At 33.5% G+C, this 14,470-nt stretch overlaps 5 protein-coding genes across 8 annotated transcripts; 2 read left to right on the top strand and 3 right to left on the bottom strand.

The window, feature by feature from the left end:
* Positions 1-24: 24 nt before the first annotated feature.
* Positions 25-1,230, bottom strand: LOC130665710 (acyl carrier protein, mitochondrial). 2 transcript variants are annotated; one of them, XM_057466242.1, is made up of 3 exons: positions 896-1,230; positions 648-764; positions 25-368 (listed from the first exon to the last, which is right to left on the bottom strand). In XM_057466242.1, exons 1-3 carry the CDS (start codon positions 1,061-1,063, stop codon positions 189-191), a joined length of 465 nt encoding a protein of 154 aa, XP_057322225.1. In that variant the 5' UTR covers positions 1,064-1,230; the 3' UTR covers positions 25-188. The 2 variants fall into 2 exon arrangements, with proteins under 2 accessions (XP_057322225.1, XP_057322224.1); XM_057466241.1 differs by lacking the exon at positions 648-764 and adding an exon at positions 490-606 and having other exon boundaries at positions 896-1,224.
* Positions 1,231-1,456: 226 nt separating this feature from the next.
* Positions 1,457-4,489, top strand: LOC130665704 (protein HID1). Its single transcript, XM_057466225.1, has 6 exons — positions 1,457-1,862; positions 1,934-2,825; positions 2,902-3,132; positions 3,196-3,971; positions 4,035-4,195; positions 4,260-4,489. Exons 1-6 carry the CDS (start codon positions 1,797-1,799, stop codon positions 4,480-4,482), a joined length of 2,349 nt encoding a protein of 782 aa, XP_057322208.1. The 5' UTR covers positions 1,457-1,796; the 3' UTR covers positions 4,483-4,489.
* Positions 4,490-4,540: 51 nt separating this feature from the next.
* LOC130665708 (putative uncharacterized protein DDB_G0268364) lies at positions 4,541-6,717 on the bottom strand. Of its 2 annotated transcripts, none has more exons than XM_057466234.1 (4): positions 6,141-6,717; positions 5,834-6,056; positions 5,363-5,552; positions 4,541-5,299 (listed from the first exon to the last, which is right to left on the bottom strand). In XM_057466234.1, exons 1-4 carry the CDS (start codon positions 6,274-6,276, stop codon positions 4,826-4,828), a joined length of 1,023 nt encoding a protein of 340 aa, XP_057322217.1. In that variant the 5' UTR covers positions 6,277-6,717; the 3' UTR covers positions 4,541-4,825. The 2 variants fall into 2 exon arrangements, with proteins under 2 accessions (XP_057322217.1, XP_057322216.1); XM_057466233.1 differs by having other exon boundaries at positions 4,541-5,320.
* A 115-nt stretch (positions 6,718-6,832) lies between these two features.
* Positions 6,833-8,783, bottom strand: LOC130665705 (notchless protein homolog 1). Of its 2 annotated transcripts, none has more exons than XM_057466226.1 (5): positions 8,628-8,783; positions 8,158-8,493; positions 7,597-8,090; positions 7,297-7,534; positions 6,833-7,235 (listed from the first exon to the last, which is right to left on the bottom strand). In XM_057466226.1, the coding sequence occupies exons 2-5, from the start codon at positions 8,489-8,491 to the stop codon at positions 6,874-6,876; spliced, it is 1,428 nt and encodes a 475-aa protein (XP_057322209.1). In that variant the 5' UTR covers positions 8,492-8,493; positions 8,628-8,783; the 3' UTR covers positions 6,833-6,873. The 2 variants fall into 2 exon arrangements, with proteins under 2 accessions (XP_057322209.1, XP_057322210.1); XM_057466227.1 differs by having other exon boundaries at positions 8,158-8,523; positions 8,628-8,745.
* Positions 8,784-9,434: 651 nt separating this feature from the next.
* Positions 9,435-13,665, top strand: LOC130665713 (SWI/SNF-related matrix-associated actin-dependent regulator of chromatin subfamily A containing DEAD/H box 1 homolog). Its single transcript, XM_057466245.1, has 8 exons — positions 9,435-9,996; positions 10,117-10,328; positions 10,814-11,007; positions 11,078-11,640; positions 11,715-12,747; positions 12,816-13,028; positions 13,093-13,199; positions 13,266-13,665. The coding sequence occupies exons 1-8, from the start codon at positions 9,861-9,863 to the stop codon at positions 13,406-13,408; spliced, it is 2,601 nt and encodes an 866-aa protein (XP_057322228.1). The 5' UTR covers positions 9,435-9,860; the 3' UTR covers positions 13,409-13,665.
* The last annotated feature ends 805 nt before the right edge of the window (positions 13,666-14,470 follow it).

Genomic DNA, 14,470 nt, shown 5'->3' on the forward strand with positions numbered 1-14,470 from the left:
GGTTTAATTAATGATAATAATAAATTATGGTTGTTTCGTAGTATCGATATTTATTTAAAATTCGTACAGCGAAACCTTTCACTTCTATTTACAGAAAATAATAATGAAAACAATGATGATATACGTACTAAGTAATTTGAAAATCTTAAAAATTATATAATAAATCGATAATGAAGCAGATATTTTTTCTATTCATAAATATCTTCTCTATCTGCAATATAACGTACGATGTCACCCGGTTTCATCAACTTCTCGGCATCCATGTCGGGAATTTCAAAACCAAAGTCGTCCTCGATGGCCATTATCACTTCCACGTGGTCCAGAGAGTCAAGACCCAGATCGTTCATGAAGTGCGAGTCCAAAGTAAGCTGTTGAGTAAAGTTTTTTAACTGGCTATCAACTAATTAATTAATTAATTCATTGAGTAAATTATATAAACGCGAGCCACGAAACGAGCTAGCCACATTTTTTTTTTTATTTAAAATGTACCTTGGATGGATCAATTTTGTCATAAAGTTTAAGGATCAAGAGAACTCTTTCACGTATGACATTGAGTGTCAAAGGAGGTTTACCGCTGTAGCATCGTGTCTGCTCGACTCGTGGCCCCTGTACAAAAAAAAACATCATTTGTTTAAACATTTATTAACCTTATCAGCTGTTATTTTATCGTAATCTTTGCATATTTTTAAAACACGTTTCTCAATTTCCTCAATCGGAATTTTTTTCTTCATACCATCTGAATAACCCTCTGAATAATTCCGGACCTATTTCATTATTTAATAAATAATTTAAAAATTTCTAAGGATAATTACACAAATATTTTCAACAAAATAGTAATAATAACAGTAATTATTATTATGTAATTGAAGTAAAGAAATTTATTAAATAAAAGTACCTGAGAATAGATCGGTGTAATGAACTTCGAACCATTTGCTTTAACATGGAACCTCTGCGCTCGTGTTACATTAGCAATAGCTCCGACTCTTTTCCCACAAACAAAGTTGGATAATTTTTTAAAACTAGAGTTTCGGGCGATTACTCTGATACTCGTCAAGGATGCCATGTTTCTTCGGTTCGACTCGAGACAAATATTTTTCAATAATTTAATTCACTTGGTTAGGATCCGAAATTATCGAATCAATTCGTCAGATGCCGATTACCAACACACTTACATCCATTTAATAAATTTTATTCAGCCATACAGCCTACAAAAATGGTGTCTGTGAGTCACGTGACGTTAAATCTTACACTTTAATATCATGTTCCAGCAGCTGCTGACCCCACGAAGCTCTGCTCCAAGTCCAAGTGATACCGTCAGGTCTTTCTGGTAATTTTTATTTCCATCATTCGATGATGTGACAATCCAAGTGACCGTCTTTGTCGGCAGCGAGTTACCTTATCATCACAATAATTAGATTACATATATATATATATATGTATACATTAATAGTTATGGGTAAAGCTCAAGCTGGAGAAGCAGAAGCTCGTTCCTTTGTATGATTCAACGTCACTGCGACGCCAAACGTCAAAATAAAAAATATATATACATATATACGTATGTCTATTATCGAGCGAATGAAAATTCAGTGATGTGATATGTGATGGTTTTTTTAATTTGCCACGACGACATGCCACTCAACCGCTTTTTTATTTTCATTTTAATAAATTAGTTTTATTTTTTTAGTACAGTTTCTTACAAACTGCGTATTTATTTAAATAAAAAACAATAATAACAACAAACCAGTACTTTGTGTACGCAGAAAAACAATTAAGTGAAAGTTATAATTCAAATCAACATGGGAAATGTTGACACAAAACTTAATTTTCGTAAAGCTGTCGTACAGCTGACGTCTAAAACACAAGTATGATTTATTTTTTTATTTTTTAAATTAATTTATTTATTAATTATGGTAATGACAATTATTATTTGTAGGTAATTGACGTGGCTGATGACGATTTCTGGGACCAGTTTTGGTCGGAGAACGTATCTAATGTCCAAGATGTATTTACGTTGATACCTGCTACGGAAATACGTATGCTTCGAGAAGAATCTCCATCAAATTTAGCGACTCTGTGTTACAAAGCGGTGGAGAAACTGGTAAAAGCTGTTGACAGCAGCTGTCGAATTCAGCGTGATCAGATGACGGTATTGAATTGCTGCAGACTATTAACGAGATTATTGCCGTACATTTTCGAAGACCCAGACTGGAAGGGATTTTTCTGGTCAAGTTTACCAGGAAAGGAGCCAGAAGATGAGAGCATGCCGCTGGCACACTCGTTGCTCAATGCAATCAGTGACTTATTATTCTGTCCAGACTTTACGGTGGTCTCAGGACGTAAGTCCGGTCCAGAAAAAGCTGAAGATCTAGGCTCTATAGACAGCTGCGAGTATATTTGGGAAGCGGGAGTCGGTTTCGCGCACTCGCCCCCACGTTATCCGCACTTGGACTCCAACAGAACGGAGCTACTGAAGCTGCTGCTGACCTGCTTCAGTGAGACGATGTACAATCCGCCAAATGATTCAGTTTTTGTACCGAACAAGTGGATCCACTACTTAACTAGCGCTGAAAATCACAACGCGCTGCCCATGTTCACCTCTCTCTTGAACACAGTCTGTGCCTACAATCCCGTAGGTCTTGGAGTTCCTTATAATCACTTACTATTTACTGATTCACTGGAACCACTTGTTGACGTCGCACTGCAAATTCTTATCGTTACGCTGGACCATGACGTAAGCGGCGGTGTTGCTTCTGCTTCTGAGGAGTTATCAATGAGTGCTGATAATTTATTCATTAATTATCTCAGTCGTATTCATCGTGATGAAGGTAATTTATTCATCATCAATCAATCATCTAAAATAGTTAAAAAAAACTGATATTAAATAATTATTTTTTATTGCAGACTTTCATTTTGTACTAAAAGGTATCACGAGATTACTTAATAATCCTCTTACGCAAACATACTTGCCTAATTCAACGAAAAAAGTACATTTTCATCAAGAACTTTTGGTATTTTTTTGGAAAATGTGTGATTATAATAAAAAATTTTTATATTTTGTACTTAAAAGTTCAGATGTACTTGAAGTTTTGGTGCCTATTTTATATCATCTCAATGACTCGAGAGCTGATCAATGTAAGTACCCAATAAAATATTTTAAAACATATGACTTGAATTTAAAATAAAATATTTTTGTAGCTCGAGTTGGATTAATGCATATCGGAGTATTTATTTTACTATTATTGAGTGGAGAGAGAAATTTTGGAGTGAGACTAAATAAACCGTACACGGCAACAGTACCAATGGATATTCCAGTCTTCACTGGAACTCACGCAGACTTATTGGTGACAGTATTTCACAAAATAATCACGACAGGTCATCAAAGACTCCAGCCACTCTTTGACTGCTTACTTACAATCCTAGTAAACGTATCGCCATATTTGAAAACTCTGTCCATGGTAGCCAGCACAAAGCTACTCCATTTACTCGAAGCATTCAGCACTCCCTGGTTCTTATTCTCCGCCCCGACAAATCACCATCTAGTGTTTTTCCTATTGGAAATATTCAACAACATCATACAGTACCAGTTTGATGGCAACAGTAATCTCGTCTACACAATTATCAGAAAGCGACAAGTCTTTCATGCCCTTGCGAATCTCCCGAGCGACTGCAGTACTATTGCAAAGTCGCTGAGCAAAAAACAACGCAAGCAGATACCGTCGACCAGCACGTCTACGGACAACGTAAACGAGGCTGCGATGGAAGGGTCACGTCCAGCTCAACCTGCCGAACCCGGAACACTCAATGCTACTCTGCTAGAGACCCCAGGAATCGAGAAGATGACGGAGAAAGAATCGGCTCATCCTCTCAGTCCCTCGATATCGGATGTCGATGTCAGCAAAGCAGTTGCTTCTGCTAATGGTAAAGATCAAGTTGCCTCTCCTGACTGTCAACTCAAAAAATCTATTATCCAAGTGAGTGAAAATTATTAATTGTTTTTTAATAAGTGGTAATTTTATTTATTTATTTATTAATAGAGAGGAAGTATCAGAGTATCTGAAGAAAGAACAAATACTCCGAATCAATGGGTCCCATCAGCTGATTGGGTTTATCAATGGAAAACAAAACTTCCTCTGCAAACAATAATGCGATTGCTGCAAGTACTAGTACCACAAGTTGAAAAAATTTGTATTGACAAGTACGTTTGCTTAAATAAATTGTGATTTATTTTTATTAATTAATTAATTTATTTATTTATTTAGGGGCCTGACAGATGAAAGTGAAATCCTAAAGTTTTTGCAACACGGTACTTTAGTCGGACTACTCCCTGTCCCACATCCCATATTAATACGCAGGTATCAAGCCAACGCAGGTACCACCGCCTGGTTCCGTACTTACATGTGGGGAGTAATTTATCTGAGAAATGTTGAGCCTCCCATTTGGTACGACACGGACGTCAAGCTCTTTGAAATCCAACGGGTCTAATGAATCTGACAAATCAAATAATTATGTCAATGCTTAATTACAAAGCAAACGATTTAAATTAAAAAAAGAAATAATTTTATTCGCCTGCTACATAAATACGCCTGTACAATTTTTGTGTATGCAATTTAATCAATTACATTTCTTAAGATTACATATTATAGTATATATATATATATATATTAATTGAAAGAACAAAAAAAAATCTGTCGCTTAGCACTGTGTTGTCATTATCAATTATACATTGTAATATACATTATATTAATTATAATTATTCTTATTATTATTGACTTATCGCTTCTGCGTATAAATTATTATTATAACATTTATTTTATTTATTTACATTTTATCTTGTAGCCTTTTCATAAGACGGCGGCGGTGCTTCGTCGTATTGCGAGTTCGGTGGTATCAGAATAGCAATATGATAAGGTGGTGGTGAGGGTGAAGGTAACGATGGAGTCGAGGGGAACAGCATTGAAGAGGAAATTAACTGCTGCTGGTGTTGATGATGTTGGTGTTGATGCTGGTGCTGATGTTGGTGTTGATGCTGATGCTGATGTTGGTGCGGATCAATATGCTGATTCGATTGAGCTGACGGCGACGACAGTGAATTCATTGGTAACGGATTATCAGCAGCTCCACTTTGCTGATGATTTGCTTCATTAGTTACGTCCGTAGTTACTGTCGCGATTGATATTTCAGGCACGTGATAATGATGATCGTTACGATTGCGACGGAAGAGAGTCGAGTAAAAGCAGCCAGAGATCATAAGAGCCACCAGAAGACCGCAGAATATAAAGACGTCGAGACCCTTGTCAGGCTGGAATATATTATTCTTCAACTAATTAATGCATAAGTAGTTAATGAGTACTTAATTGCTTACCCGATGATTGAAATAAAATTTAGCTATGGTAACAAATCCAGTTGCCAGGATAAAAGTTATCCAAACACCACAACGTAGTCGGTAGCCAGCCAACTCTGCGCTACTTATTTCGGATATTTCGATGATTCCTCGATTTATTGCTGGATCACTTGGAAGTACACGACGGACATGTGCGTTATTTGTTACATTGCTGTAAATAATCATCTAAGTAAATAGCTGAGTTAGTTATAATTATCTATTACATTTAAAAAAAAATTAAACGTTAATTATGTTCTTCAACATTACACGTAAATTTATAATTTGATAATTAAATAAATAAATAAATAAATTTATTTATTTATTTATAGATTGAATTGTTAAACAAATATCAAACGTCTGAAACATCACAAGCGAATCACCCTGTGTATAAGAAGAACATGTTTCTCCTTCTCGAATCCTTCTAGAAGATCGTGTGTTTTTGATTTTAATTACTTGGCGATGCCGTTAGGCTGCTGTCCATGATGACGCGCTGACTCGTGTACGTTGTTGTTGTTGTTGTTGTTGCGCCTGGTATCAGCATCTCTCGGTTGATAAACGACAGCACCAGCACTGCGGTTCAATGTCCCATCACAGCTCCTGGTGTTTGTCCAATTAGCATGCAATCGATTTGGTGATACCATCGAACTATTTCCGGTTCTTCTAGAACTGCTTCTGCCTACACCACCAACAACACCCACTGTATTTAATTCATCTACTCTTATCATTATCATAAATAATAATTATAAATTTCGTTAATTACCACAATGTGTTTTCAATAACGGTATAGATGCTTGTAATGAAGATGCAGAAATAGCTGCTGTTGCAGCGTGATATCTTCTGCACCCACCACCAATCGCACGGGACCTGCCCGCTGGTTTATTGATCCAAAAATGCATCAGTCAATGCTGATAAAAGTTTATGAGAGATCACTAATACTAAACAACTCAATCACTTATTATTATTATTATTATTATTATTATTATTATTATTACTTGTACGTCATCATGGTATTTTTATCAATACTGTACCAACTCTCATTCCATCCGATAGTTTAATTTATTTATCACTTAAATATGTAGTCCATATTAAAACCGATGATACACGAGACCATTCCCTCATTTTCGCCTTTTATTTTACTTAAATTCTCTTTTTTATATTTTTAATTATTATATTTACTAATTATTTATACTCCAATTTAAATTTTTGTTGTTTAAATTTATATATAATTTAAGATATTGAATATAACGGATAAGACACAAGAGAACGCACTTAGACGCACTAACTCTAAATAAAATCCCAGTATCAACTGCTCCTGCGCTGGTTTTTTTTTATGATCTACGTATGATTACATAGTTCAAGTGTACGAAGCGCAGATAAAAAAAAGTTTATAATTCAACTACTAAAAAATTTTATGATTTTTAAACATTAAATGTATAAAAAAAATATAAATGATTTTGTTTATAATAAAATTTATTAATTACAATAAAAAATAATTAATTTTGCCAGAGTCGGAGAACTTTATCTTTTCCTCCGGAAGCGACTCGCAGAGCGTCCGGGGACCAGTCGACGGCGTAAACTTCATCAGCGTGTCCAGGCAAATCTTGCGCCAACTTTTTAGTTTTCATACTCCAGACCTTGAGAGTCGAGTCGGAGCTACCGCTTACTAGTAACCGGGAATCAGCACTCCAGGCTATTGAGTAAACGGCTTGGACGTGACCTCTCAAGGAAGCTATAAATTTACCCGTTATTGCTTCCCACAGTTTTATTGATTTATCAAACGAGGCTGATGCTATTACCCGGCCATCCGGTGAGAATTTAACGTCGTTTATTAACTGCTGATGTCCTGTCATTCTCGCTGTAATTTAAATATTTTATTTTAAAAATTATAACAATTATTATTTTTTTTATTTTATTACCGATTGATTTTTTATCTTTCTCCGGGTTCCAGAGGTAAAGAGTGAAATCATCGGATCCAGATACCAATTTTTCATCACCAAGAGCTTCGTAACGTTTCAGAGCTTGCTCTTGGAGGTTTGAAGACTGATGAGAACTTTTTACAACTTCAAAGTGTCCAGTTCGTAAAACATAGTCAACGTTTAATGCCAGGGTGTTGACCCAGTGAGCATGTCCTTCCAAAATTCTACAAATAATTCCCTGAAATTTTTAAAAATTAATAAAGTTTCATTGTCTAACTTAAGTTTATTCAAAATAATTACATCTTCAGCGCGCCAAACTCTGATAGTTCGGTCCTGAGATCCAGAATAAATGAGCCCACGGCCACCCCACCGAACACACGTGACACTTTTGGTGTGTCCAGCTAACACCCGAGTAGTTTGTCCAAGTTTAGTGTCCCAAATTCGTAAATCCTGATCTTTGGAAGCGCTGACCAGGTATCTGCACTCTGGATTACGGTGATAAGGTTCCCATGCCAGGGCAGTCACCCACTTTTTGTGTCCAGTCATTGTTTTGCCAACTTGTTTTCCAGTTTCCGGGTCCCACTGTATTATCGTCCCGTTCTTGCAAGCGGACACGAGCTTGGTACCGCATGGTGACCATGATATACATAGAACCCAGTGTTTATGGCCCTCGCAAGTGTATAAAGGTGTTTGGGTATGAATGTCCCAGAATCTGACAGTCGTATCACCAGATCCACTGGCTAAACCCTGGCCATTTGGTGAAAATGCCACCGATATAACAGCTTCCTTGTGTCCTGCAATTAATTATTAGTTTAATGGTCTTCTATCAACAGATCTAGGTGAATTAATAATCAAGTCTACCTTCGATGGATCCAGTGCACCGAGTAACAGCGCGGACTTTGAAAACAGCTTGAGGTTGGTAGACAATATCGATAACCTGCTCGCAGTCATTGCCCTTTAAATTTTCTTGAAGTGATCCGACAACTTCGACGTCATTTATAAAAAATGATATTGGAACTGGATCCTCTTGGTCCAATAAATTGTTACAGATACTCTCTAGCTGCTTAGCGGTTGTTCCACCCGGCAAATTAAATGTATCAGGTAATATTTCACCTGTTTCAGATTTGAATCGTGCCAACACTGTGTGTATTTGTCCTTCACTCATTTCCATGTCTTCTATTTTTCTTTTACTCATTTCTAATAGATAATTATTTTTTTCAATCAATACTTGATCAATTTAAATCACAAATGAGAGGTTAGGATTTTTGTTTATCGAAATTTAAATTTAAATAAACAATAAATCATTAATTATTAAATATTTTTATATTTACCTGATTAAATAATAAATATTAACAATAAATACTTTACAATAATATTTCTATAAAAATAATTTATAAATAAACTCTAGTGCCGATACGAACACGTGCTGTTTGTTATTCGACGCGGGAAGCCTGTCAAATTTAAATGCATGAGCACAGCTGAGGAATCCTGAGATAAATTCGATTTTTCAGAGCAGAAAAATTCAAATTTAAATTTAATATTTAAAAAAAATTGAAGCATTAATTTTATGAGTGTGAATCTAGCAGACATCAGACAAATTTAAAATTATAAATAAATAGAGTAAATAATTTTAAAAATAATATTTCGAAAAAATGCACTTATTAATTTTTAAATTTTTTAAATGCGCATTTTTTAAAAATTTTATTTCGTTTATTCACTCAATTTATTTATAATTTTAAATTTGACTGATGTCTGCTACATTCACACTCATATTAATTTTTAAAAATGTCATTTGTTTATAAAAATAAAAATATTATCAGTCTACTATTTTTAATGTCACTTTTAATGGCGCAAAAGTTTAAATTCCTTTTTAAAATTTATTTTGATAAATAATATTTACATATTTACTAAAAAAAATTTTCTAACGAAATATTTTATATAATTTTAATTCAAAATAATTTCCCTCATTTGTCAGATTTGAATTTTCCGGTACTTTTATACGTAAGTGAAAAATGATCAATAACAACAGACGTTAAAGTAACTTGTAGTCGGTCACGAGGAGACGAGAACTTGCCGTCTTAAAATACTATAGTAAGACAAGCTCGAGGAAAATGAAATAAACGTAAAAAAATATATATATAAATATATATAGATGTAAGAAAAGAAAAATACAACAAAAGCGGTAGTACTAGGGTATACAGTTGATGCCGTTTTTCTATTCGCATCATTACATTCTTGTTCTTTACTTGATTGTAGTCGTGCACAGTGTGGCAGTTTTTATTCTCAAACTCGAGCTCTAGGTATCCAATATCATTGTCTATATAACGATTGATCGTATTTTTATATAGTTTGCTATTAACTTTTAAATCTACTCAGTAATTGTCTCATCGCACGACATTATAACGTGTTAGTAAAGTACAAAATTATATTAGAAGTATCTAGTACTTACAGTATACACTTATACATATATATATATATATTATCTACTCATGTAAAAATGTATTTTCACGAGCGTCAGTGCATCATTATTTGTCAAGACTGCCAAAACCAAGTTTGCTGATGCCATGTCCGATTTAAATACAAATAATAATAATAATAATAACATTAATAATAATAATCAGGACGCTATTAGTCCAACTTTATCCAACAATCTCCGAAGATTTCGCTTTCAAAAGAAACCTCTTGATAAATTAAAAATGTGTAAGTATTCTTTTTGCTTTGAGCTCCAAACTGGTTGGTTAAATTTTTTTTATATTATTGAATGATAACAATCAGCTGATATGAGTATTGCTAATGATTGTTGTTCTTTTGTTTAAACAGCTGACGAAGATAGCAATCTAGCGAGTCCAGACATTCAAGTTCGTCGGAAAGCGGTAAATCGCATTGAAGATAGTGACAGTGATGCCGGTCCACCTGCCAAATCTTATGATAATAAAAAGTCGGATTCTGACAGTAAGGATAATGATGAAACTAGTGACAAAGATGAAAAGTTAGCGTACCTGATTAATTTACATCCAGATCGTGACACTGATGTATGTATTAATTTATGATACTGAAGTTAGCAGATGTCTAATAATTTTTGAATTTTTCTTTAGACGATAAACCATAAAAAAAAAAATATTTGAAAAAATTGCGCCTGTAGTTTTTTTAATTTTCTACATGTGCATATTTTTAGTTTATTTTTTTGCAGTTGATTTGTTGAAAAACAAAAATTCAAGAATTTTTAAATGTCTGCTATCATTAGGATCATATTAATTTATGATACTGAAGTTAGCCAACGACCAATAATTTTTGGATTTTTTTTTAAACAATAAATAATTAAAAAAAAAATATTTGAAAAAAATGCACCTATAGTTTATTAAATTTTCTACATGTGCATATTTTTTTTTTTTATTTTTTTTTTAAATTAAGTCGTTCAAAGAAAAATTCGAAAATTTTTAACTGTCTGCTAACTTCAGGATCATATAAATTTTATTTTTAAAAATAATTCATTTATATTATTTATTTATTTAAATAGATTATTCAAGAAGTATTAAGTAGCGTTAATTGGGATTTAGATAAAGCTAAAGCTAAATTAAGTGCTAACAGAAAAAGAAAAAATAATTCATCAAAATCAAATAAAAAAAAACGTCGAAAACGTCGTGATATGGATGAGGAAGATGGTGACGTTGATTCTGATGAAAAAACTTACAAAAGCAAAGTATTTGATAGGTAATTTATTAAATAAATATTTCTGATGCTAATACAAGATTTATTTCTTAATAAATACTTAAATTTTTAGTGATGATGATTCAGATGTTGAAATTTCGAATGAATTAACTGGTGACAAAAAAGCAGTATTAGATTTTATGCAGACCGCGTTGTTGTCTGAGCTACTAATGATGCATCAGTGCTCGCAGAAAAAAGCCGAAGCAATAATGGCAGCTCGGCCATTTGATGACTGGCGGGACCTGGTGGATAAGTTCCAGCACAACAAATACCTTGACACGGAGTTACTTAATTCAGCTCAGGTACTACTGGCGACTCGTAACGTAGTCGAGGCACTTATGAAAAAGTGTCTGCGACTGTCGGTAAATATGGAGAAAGCTGTCGCAGCTGGTGCTTCAATGGTTAAAGAGCAGCCAAAGAGTTTGAATCCAGAGTTCAAGTTGACGGCTTATCAAATGGTCGGTCTTAATTGGCTCGCTGTACTCCACTCGCAAAATGTTAATGGTATTCTTGCTGATGAAATGGGCCTTGGAAAGACTATTCAAGTTATTGCTTTCTTAACGTACTTAAAGGAGGCTAATTTGGTTGGAGAAAATGATGGTCCACATCTCATTATTGTCCCTAGCTCGACAATGAGTAATTATTTTATTTTATAATTGTAATTACTGTTTATCATAAATTTATTGTTTATTATCTTTGTTACTGTGTAGATAATTGGATCAACGAATTCGAACGTTGGTCACCGGGCCTAAATGTCGTACAGTATTATGGCAACCCAGATGAACGTAAAGACATACGAATGGGCTGGCGTCAAGGTGAACTGGATGACGTTGACGTCATCATAACGACTTACAATCTTACAAGCAGCTCACCAGAAGAACGTCGTCTGTTTCGTGTACTACCAATCACTTATGTGGTAATTGATGAAGCACATATGCTTAAAAATATGAGTACTATTAGGTATGAAAATCTCGTAAGAATAAATGCCAAGCATCGGATTCTATTAACCGGAACTCCACTGCAAAATAATCTTCTGGAACTCATGTCACTGTTGGTATTCGTAATGCCCTCGTTGTTCGCTGGCAAACAAAATGATTTAAAGAGTTTGTTTTCGAAGAATCCAAAGATCGCAGCGTCTGGTAAAGATCAGCCGTTCTTTGAACGCGAGCAGGTAAAAAATGCCAAGCAGATTATGCGACCGTTCGTACTAAGACGTTTAAAGTCCCAGGTACTGAAGGACTTGCCAATAAAGACTGAAGAAGTTATCAAGTGCAGCTTGACTAAGAAACAAAGTGAGATGTACAAAGATTTGATGAGTGAGTTTTCAGAAGAAGCTGGCAGTGGTGTCCCATTCAATGGCCCGGGTATGATGATGCAGCTCAGGAAGCTTGCAAATCATCCGCTCTTACTTAGAAATTACTACGACGAGAGTAAATTACGGCCTATGGCTAAAAAACTCGCCAAAGATCCGACTTACAAGGAAACAAATCCTGATCATGTTTTCGATGATCTCTTTTGGATGTCGGACTATGCCATCAATCAGTTGTCGCGGTTCCACAGGTGCCTTGCTGGACATGGATTACCTCAGGAAATGGTTCTCCAGTCAGCAAAGCTGGAGAAACTCGACGAATTGCTGCCGCAAATGAAAAAAGATGGCCACAGGGTTTTAATTTTTAGTCAATTTACAATGTTATTGGATATTCTCGAAGAATATTTAACAATACGCTGCCACAAATTTTTAAGGCAAGAATTTTAAATATTAATTATGCTAATTATTTATTTTAAATTAATTGTTATTTTTAAACCAACAGACTGGATGGTCAAACGCCAGTTCCTGACAGACAGGCTTTGATCGACGAGTATACTGAAGACCCATCAATATTTATATTTCTTTTGTCCACAAGAGCTGGCGGATTAGGTATTAATCTAACTGCTGCTGATACTGTTATTATTCATGATATTGATTTCAATCCTTATAATGACAAACAAGCTGAAGATCGATCTCACCGCATGGGACAAAAGAAGTAATTTCATTTTATTTATTTTTTTTTTAGTCTTTTATTAATTAAAAATTTTATTATTTGACAGGGATGTTCGTATAATAAGATTTTTAGCAGAAAAAACAATTGAAGAAGGAATGTATGAAATTGCTCAAGAGAAATTACATTTAGAAGCACAAATAACTGAAAACGAAGGTAATCAAGCGACGAGTTTAATTACTTGTTAATTGTTACTGACAATTAAAATTTATTTTGTTTTAGAAAACGAAAATACCGATAGGAAAAGTGTACTGAAACTACTCAAGATGACATTAGGCCAAGATATTCACAATAAATCGCTGTCACTGAGTCCCACCAAGGCGTCAAATAAATCCTGGGAAGAAATAAAAGTTGAAGAATTTTAAATATTTTTTTACACAACTGCGGTGTCATCAGCATCAACTTTTTTTGTAGCACAATTGAGATGACGATTTTAATCTTTTTTTAACTACCAGTGAAATGTTTTTATTATAAAACCACTCATGTTTGATATTATTATTATTAATATTTAATTTAATCAATTATATCATCACTCATATTTAACAAAACCTAATTGTGTAACTAAATTAATTATTTTGTCATAATCCACCGCCAGACCACATTCCACTATTTATTTATTATTTTACAATAAATTTTCGATTGGAAAAATTTTTTTCTCTTGTAATTAAATAAATAATGAATTTATATTGAAAAAAAAAAAAAAAAATTGTTATGAATCTTTTAAAAAAATAAATTACTGTCAGATTTGTACCGGAGTAAATTTAAATATTTGACAGCTGTTTAAAAAATTATCAACAATTAGCGTAATTATTTGAATGATGCTGGCAAGAAGTCAATTGAAAAATAAATAAATCGATCTGGAGCAGAGTATCGACGTAAACAAATATATCGATATATTTTTTATCATTTTTAATTGTCAGTTAAAAAATTACAAAGTATAAGTTTCAGTTTTATTTTTTTCTGTACCTAGTGATTGCGCAGTTACATATGATGGTAAAGTTACCAGACATTTGAAATTAAAAAATTTTTTTTTTAACAGATAAATAATGAAAAAAAAATATTTCTAAAAAAATGCACATGTTAGAAATTTCATAAATTACATGTGCAATTTTTCAAAATATTTTTTTTAATATTTATTTTTTTGTTAAAAAGAATCAAAAAATTTTTAAATGTCCGCTAACTTTATTGTCATGATACTGAAGTTAGCTGACGTCTAATAATTTTTGGACTTTTTTTTAAACAATAAATTGTAAAAAAAAAAATATTTAAAAAAATTGCACCTGTAGTTTTATGATCCAGAAGTTAGCAGACAATCAACAATTTTTGGATTTTTTTTTCACCAAATCAATTGCAAAAAAAAAAAAACTACAAAAATGCACATGTAGAAAATAAAAAAATCTACAAGTGCAATTTTTCAAAATATTTTT

The sequence above is a fragment of the Microplitis mediator genome, chromosome 3 (genome assembly GCF_029852145.1).
Source record: "Microplitis mediator isolate UGA2020A chromosome 3, iyMicMedi2.1, whole genome shotgun sequence".
Lineage (NCBI taxonomy): Eukaryota > Metazoa > Arthropoda > Insecta > Hymenoptera > Braconidae > Microplitis > Microplitis mediator.

Coding starts and splice junctions, on each gene's coding strand:
- LOC130665710 (XM_057466242.1), bottom strand. CDS start 1,063: ATGGCATCCTTGACGAGTATCAGAGTAATCGCCCGAAACTCTAGTTTT. Junction 765..895: donor TTACACCGATCTATTCTCAG/GTACTTTTATTT, acceptor ATAATGAAATAG/GTCCGGAATTATTCAGAGGG. Junction 369..647: donor ATAAAATAACAGCTGATAAG/GTTAATAAATGT, acceptor TTTACTCAACAG/CTTACTTTGGACTCGCACTT.
- LOC130665704 (XM_057466225.1), top strand. CDS start 1,797: ATGGGAAATGTTGACACAAAACTTAATTTTCGTAAAGCTGTCGTACAG. Junction 1,863..1,933: donor AGCTGACGTCTAAAACACAA/GTATGATTTATT, acceptor TATTATTTGTAG/GTAATTGACGTGGCTGATGA. Junction 4,196..4,259: donor GAAAAAATTTGTATTGACAA/GTACGTTTGCTT, acceptor TTATTTATTTAG/GGGCCTGACAGATGAAAGTG.
- LOC130665708 (XM_057466233.1), bottom strand. CDS start 6,276: ATGCATTTTTGGATCAATAAACCAGCGGGCAGGTCCCGTGCGATTGGT. Junction 5,553..5,833: donor CAGCCTAACGGCATCGCCAA/GTAATTAAAATC, acceptor GATTATTTACAG/CAATGTAACAAATAACGCAC. Junction 5,321..5,362: donor AATTTTATTTCAATCATCGG/GTAAGCAATTAA, acceptor TGCATTAATTAG/TTGAAGAATAATATATTCCA.
- LOC130665705 (XM_057466226.1), bottom strand. CDS start 8,491: ATGAGTAAAAGAAAAATAGAAGACATGGAAATGAGTGAAGGACAAATA. Junction 7,535..7,596: donor GAGTTTGGCGCGCTGAAGAT/GTAATTATTTTG, acceptor TAAAAATTTCAG/GGAATTATTTGTAGAATTTT. Junction 7,236..7,296: donor GAAAGATAAAAAATCAATCG/GTAATAAAATAA, acceptor TTTAAATTACAG/CGAGAATGACAGGACATCAG.
- LOC130665713 (XM_057466245.1), top strand. CDS start 9,861: ATGTCCGATTTAAATACAAATAATAATAATAATAATAACATTAATAAT. Junction 11,008..11,077: donor AAAAGCAAAGTATTTGATAG/GTAATTTATTAA, acceptor TTAAATTTTTAG/TGATGATGATTCAGATGTTG. Junction 13,200..13,265: donor ACAAATAACTGAAAACGAAG/GTAATCAAGCGA, acceptor ATTTTGTTTTAG/AAAACGAAAATACCGATAGG.